The 6,679-nt window shown below is 36.9% G+C and overlaps 1 protein-coding gene across 1 annotated transcript; it reads right to left on the minus strand.

Moving 5' to 3' along the window:
- On the minus strand, window positions 1-2,233 carry LOC131050948 (cadmium/zinc-transporting ATPase HMA2-like). Its single transcript, XM_057985271.2, has 5 exons — window positions 2,089-2,233; window positions 1,739-1,996; window positions 789-1,184; window positions 510-647; window positions 1-251 (listed from the first exon to the last, which is right to left on the minus strand). The coding sequence occupies exons 1-5, from the start codon at window positions 2,231-2,233 to the stop codon at window positions 1-3; spliced, it is 1,188 nt and encodes a 395-aa protein (XP_057841254.2).
- Between the last annotated feature and the right edge of the window lie 4,446 nt (window positions 2,234-6,679).

Genomic DNA, 6,679 nt, shown 5'->3' on the forward strand with positions numbered 1-6,679 from the left:
TTAGGTAGCCTCCCTATCAGCTACGGCCTTGAGTTTTCCCATGGCTTCTAGAATCACTCCACCTTTGATAAGAAGGCCAATCCTTGCAGCATTTACCAAGCCACAAGTAGTAGTGACAGGGGTGGAGATTATAAGAGCACAGGGGCATGCAGATGGTAGAAGAACGAGAGCTTTGTATGCATATTTATGAGCATTCAATGATCGCTTGAATAATGGCACTATTGCTACTGCTATTGCCAATAGTACAACCACTGAAATATATGTAGGAAAGATTGTTATTTTCCGTATGTAAACCTAAACAAATTTTTATTTTCCACAGACCAGCCAGGTTATTTTCCACGGAGCAATTCTCAGACCTTCCTATGACTATGCTCGCTATGCTAGGGTGCTCTACAGCTTTAGCTACCAGTCACCTCAACCTCTGGGTTATGGCTTGGTATCTTCAAACAAGGACAATTAAAACTCAACAAAACTTTAACTGGGATCCCGGATTTTTTTTAACAGCATACCTAGGGTATAGTACTTGGCAAATCGCTGTAAAACCTGCTCCGTGTGGGACTGTTGGTTTTGGGCTTCCTCCACAAGATTCACCATCTTTGCCACTCTAGAGTCATATGCCTTGGCTACAGTCTTTACACTTAAATACCCTGCATTTCTTAGTAATTTATGACATATCTTGTCTAGAGCCTTTGTTCTACTGTAGAGAACTCTGGAAGCCTTGAAACACTAAATATTCAAAGAATTAAACTGAACCAATGCTACTAGTTATTCAGGTAGTTTAAGGTTACCTGTAAGATTCGTGGTACCAGCCCACACCGCCTTACCCACTTCCATTTCCACGGGCACAGATTCACCTATCAAGCTACTTTCATCTACAGAGCTTGTACCAGATATCACAACGCCATCTATAGGAATGCTTTCACCGGCTTTCACAGCCAAAACGGTGTTAATTTCCACATTCTCAGCAGATTCGTCACAGCCGACAAAGCTATTCGAGCTTGAAACAGCTAGATATTGAAACCTAAATCTCCAAATTGAGAAAAGTGCACTGAAAACAAAAGCTAATTCCAAACAAAAACCTTGAACCTTGTCGGCAGATCTAGATTCAAGCCAAGCCGCCAATATAAAGAGAAAGACAATGGTGGCTCCTTCTATATAGTCCCTCAATCCAATAGCGCCTACCACTGTTTGAAAACAATAGAAGTTCATTGAAATTCTATCTGAAAACAAGTGATTCTATATAGCAACACCTGTGGCCAAATATTCATAGTGAAATTTATAAAGTGAAAATATCGAGCACAGTCTGTTGATAAGTAAGAGGTATTTTTCACAGCAAGTCAAACTATGATATTGCTATCAGAATTCAACTGTGTAGTTTTTGAGTCAAACTCATTGATATGAGTAGTAGTTCACAAGAATTCAATTGTATAGTTTTTGAGTCAAACTCATCGATCTATGATTCATGAGTAGTGGTTCACAAGAACCCATCTCTCATGAGAATGGATGGTCCACTTAGCATTCATTGCATCTAGGCGATGCTCACATGGGTGAAGCATTGGGCCTTTTCGGGAGGTCACCCATCCCAGTACTACTCCAACTCAAGCACGCTTAACCACGGAATTCCTTCCAAGATTAAACCCACTTAACTTGAAACCCCATTTGCAAAACGTTAGGGTAAATGCTGCAAAACATCCGTTTCATTCAAAATATGAATCAAGTTGATTTTTTTTTCTGTCACCTGCAAGGATAATGAGTACATTTATGTCGATAATAAACCCCGGAATGGCCGCCAAACCTCCTTGCAGTACTGGCGGAATGCCCACAGCTATGGCCGCCAGAGCAACAAAGCGCAAGGGATGATAATAATAACCGAACAGGGCAATTGCCAGAAAGAATCCAGAGCCCAGCGTATACCGATTAGGCCATCTCTTCCCACTTCTCACTTGCCCAAAAACCCTCAGACTCGCATCTAATTTCGCATCATTCAAAACATTAACTGCAGTACAGCAGTACAAAAATATAATCAATTGGGTAATCGATTTATACAAAAATTGACGGGGTAATCTTGCAATTTTGAATTGTCTTTACCAATTTCTGAAGGCTGAATTGAAAGAGCATCGTGTAGAACAATGACCGCCTTCGAAGGCACCATTACAGAAACTTTGTGCACACCTTGCAAAGGTTGGAGGAGCATCTGTATTTTCTGTACTTCTTGAGGACAGCAGATGCCCATTACGTTCGTTGTTGTTTTCATTATAACCCGATTCTCTAAATTCCTCTCTCCACCCTCTATATCTTCTATGCTTTCAGCCAAGGAAGAAAGATAGAAGATTCAGTCGGATTCCTTTCTCCACCACCCCAAGCGCACACTGAAATAAAATGAAAAGAAGCGTGCATGAATTTGTGAATATAGAGCCCACTTACTTGTAATGCCTTCCGTAGCCTAAAAATATTATAAATTTTATTCGACTGGGAAAGGCTCACTTGAGGAGGTTACCGTTTAATTTGATTAGGGAAGGTCTAATGGATTTTTGGTGTGTCAATGAAGTTGAATGATTCTTAATGAATTTTTGATAATCATGTCTTCAAGAGCGTAAGGCTCTAATATCATTAGAGATGAGGTCATGATCATACGTCAGCAAACTTTGACAAAATAGATATTCCTGAATCCTTAGACTCGTAGTCGAAGAAGTTGAATGGTTCTTAATGAGCATTTGATAATAATGTCTTCAAGAGTGCAAGGCTTTGATATTATAAAGGATGAGACCGTGATCATACTTCAACAGACTTTGACAAAATAGATATTTGTGAGTCCTTACACTCCGTCTACTAATTTATTTTAAATATTTTTTCGTATGTTTATGCTTTAATATTTAAAAAATAATAATTTTGTTTATTAAAATATTATTTGATAATAAAGTCAAACTTAAGTCTAAGTGTGACATTATACCATAGATATATAAAACCTTTTTGAATTGAAAGCAAAAAATAAATAAAAGGAAACACTTTTTGAAATTTAGAAATTGCCTACCATATACTCTAAACATTAGAGTTTATGAAAATGACAATTTTGTTTTTTTTGTTTTTTTGTTTATAAAGATCAACATATATTACTTTTTTTTAAAGATTATACAACAAATTACTTGTTTTTAAAAATGCATATCTTAATATTTAGGACAAAGGATTTCCAGTTATTAAGATTCTCAATATGAGATTGAGAAGTAATTTGTGACCATAATTACAAAGTGAAAAGAGTGAACATTTGTAATTTTTAAAATATATTGTCAATCCTTCTTATTAGTAGCTCACCTCCAAAAGTTGTAGATTATATATCTAATGGACATTTTAGTTTATAACTTATTTTAGTGACTTTGATTGAATTTTTTTTGAGTCAATCTATTAGGATCATAGCGGGTAAGTTATGAAATACACATTTTATGTTGAAAATAAACTTCTAGGTTTAAGTATCGATTCTTCACTAAGAATATGATGATTCTTAGTCTTATAACACTTGAATTTAAAACTAGATCTATTTCAAATATATATATTAGGATGGTTATGAAGATATATATTTTAAAATTAGATGTATTTGAAATATATATTTTATGATATCAGTATTATAATTATAATTGCAAATTCTCTATGGTGGTGTCTTTGATTAGAAGGTTATGAAGACAAATGAGATCGTTCACAAGTGTTTGGAATTGTTCATTAAAGGCATTCATTGTCAAATTTTTTCTTCTTTTAAGAGACTTGTTGTGGATCATTTGAAATCACTTTCAAATGAACTTAGTTTGCCCATATGGAGGAAGTCAAATGACAACTACTTGTCCTCATGTCCTCTTGATTGTTTGTAACCTCTTTGAAGCTCTTTTTGAACTAAATGGTAAGAGAGATACCTTCCAAATATTATATATACACATATATCTATGTGTGTACATTCATGTATACACATGTATATATACACCTATTCATGTACACATGCACACACGCATGCACGTGCACACACACATACACATGTATGTATATGTGCATATACATATTCTTAGGTACATAAGATATGCAAATGATTTTATTTTTCATTCATATTTATAAGTTTGGTCTTACAACTAAAAAAAGCATTTGTTTGGGTCATTAAGAATACAAGTGTAAAGAATAGTGTGCATAAATTGTGAATATACAATCCACCTAATTATAATGCTCTCTCATTGTCCAAAAATATTATAAATTTTATTCAATTTGGATAGATGCCTCTGAGGTGGTTACCATTTAAATTTGATGGTCGTATAGCTATATTTATGCATTCTTATTATTAAATATATTTAAAATTTTACGATGACTATGCATTTTTGTTTTTTATAAGACTTTTTGTATAGATTTATGTTTTAGTATTTAAAATTTTAATTTTGAATAGACAATCACTTAAAAAATTACTTGACAATAAGATTAACTATCAAATAAGTGTAAAAATTATACCATATATATGGGTAAGTGCACAAAGATGGTGGTCAGAAAAGTGGACACACCAAAAAAAATAAAATTGAAAAACACCAAAACACGCACGGGGTATTTCAAATTTAAAGAACCCCATACGCGTTTAGGCTCGTTTTGTCGAGCCTAACCAAAGCTAAACCGTGTGCATGGTTTAAAACATACTAACCGCATACACGGTTTAAATAATACTAACCGCGTACTCAGTTTAAAGCATACTAACTACGTACGCAGTTTAAAGCATACTAATCGCATACGTGGTTTAAAAACTAAAACCACGTATGCCATTTTGTCTATCAATAAAATGCAATTCACTTAGCATTCCATTAGGTTTTTCAATAGGATATATACATAAAATATAACATTTAAGTATAAGTGACATTTCTCTTTGTCTTTCATAAGAAAGATAAAAGACAAAGAGAAATGAAAGACAAAGAGAAATGTCACTTATACTTTAAGTTATATTTTATGTATATATTATTAGGATGTTTGAGAGTGGTTCCAGATCTCTAAGAGTTATAATGCAGATTCTAGTTTTTTGAGTATTCTTATAAATTTTAGACTTAGTCAAATTTCAGTAATCAGCATGCTCATACCAGCATTATGTCTCTCATCTCTTCCCTACATTCCCCCTCTCTCTTCCTTAACCCCTACCTTTTTGTCTCTTAGGCATCTCCCTCTCTACTTTCTTCCCTCTCTCGAGTATCTTTCTATCTCTTTCTCATCTCCCTCACCCTCTTTCTCTCTTTCATATATCCCTCTCTTTCTCTCCCTCTTTTTCTCTCCCTCTCTCAAATATTTCTATCTCTCACTCTCTCCCCCTCTCTTAAGTGTCTCTCTCTCTCATTATCTCCCTCTCCCTCCCTTTCTCTTCCTTTGTCAAGTATTTCTTTCCCTCTAACTCTCTTTCTCTCTCCCCCTCTCACTCCATTTCTCTTTCTCTCAAGTCTCTCTCCTTCTCTCTATCACATCTCTGGCTATCAACCTTTATCTATCTCTCTCTCTCTCCTCTTTTATCAACTCTCTCTCTCTCTCTCTCAAGTCTCTCTCCCTATCTACCTCTGTCTCTCTATCTCACTCTCCTCCTTTGTCAAGTGTATCTCTTTCCCACTCTCCCTACCTCCCCACCTCCCTCTCTCTCTCTCTCTCTCTCTCTCTCTCTCTCTCTCTCTCTCTCTCTCTCTCTCTCTCTCTCTCTCTCTCTCTCTCTCTCTCTCTCTCTCTCTCTCCCATTCTTTATCTCTGAAGTCTCTCCCTCTCATTCGCGTTCTCTCTATTTCACTCTCTCCTTCTCTTAGGTGTCTCTCTCTCATTCTTTTCCTCTCCCCTCTCCCTCTCTCTCTCCCTTTCTCATTACCTCTCTTTCTCACTCTCTCCCTCTCTCCCTCTCTTCGAACCTCTCTCTCTCTATTCTCTTGTAATATCCTTCCACCCCTTCCTCTCTTTCACTCAGACTCTCTCTATGTCTCACCCTCTCTTTCTCTCTCTCTCTCACCTTTCCTCCCTTCACTTCTTAGGTCTCTCTCTCTCTCCCAATCCTTCTATCCACCTCTCTCTCTCTCTCTCTCTCTCTCTCTCTCTCTCTCTCTCTCTCTCTCTCTCTCTCTCTCACACACACACACACACACACACACACACATTTATCTCTTGTCTCTCCCTCTTAGTCTCTATCTCTCTATCTCACTCTCCTCCTCTCTTAGGTGTATCTCTCTCCCATTTCCTCCCTCTCCTCCCCCTCTCTCCCTCTCTAGGGTCAAAAGGTATTTTCAGGGGTCATATGATATCCTAGGGATCCATGCATGTGTCGTAAGGGGTCATAGGACACCATATGACTCCTTATGACACCATATGACCCATAACGATACATAAGAGGTCATATGGAGTCCTAAGGGGTCATAAGGCACCATATAACCCCTTAGCACACCATACGACCCATAATGACACCAAATGGTATCCTAAGGGGTCATAAAACACTATATGACCTCTTAGGACACCATACAACCGATAACGACACCATATGGAGTCCTAAGGGGTCAAATAGTGTCCTAAGGGGTTGTAGGAGACCATATGACCCCTTAGGACACCATACGACCCCTAACAACATCTAAGGGGTCATATGACACTATATGATCCCTTTGAATACCATAGGACCTATAATGATGCCAAATAGTGTCCTAAGGGGTCATAG

The sequence above is a fragment of the Cryptomeria japonica genome, chromosome 2 (assembly GCF_030272615.1).
Source record: "Cryptomeria japonica chromosome 2, Sugi_1.0, whole genome shotgun sequence".
Classification (NCBI taxonomy): domain Eukaryota; kingdom Viridiplantae; phylum Streptophyta; class Pinopsida; order Cupressales; family Cupressaceae; genus Cryptomeria; species Cryptomeria japonica.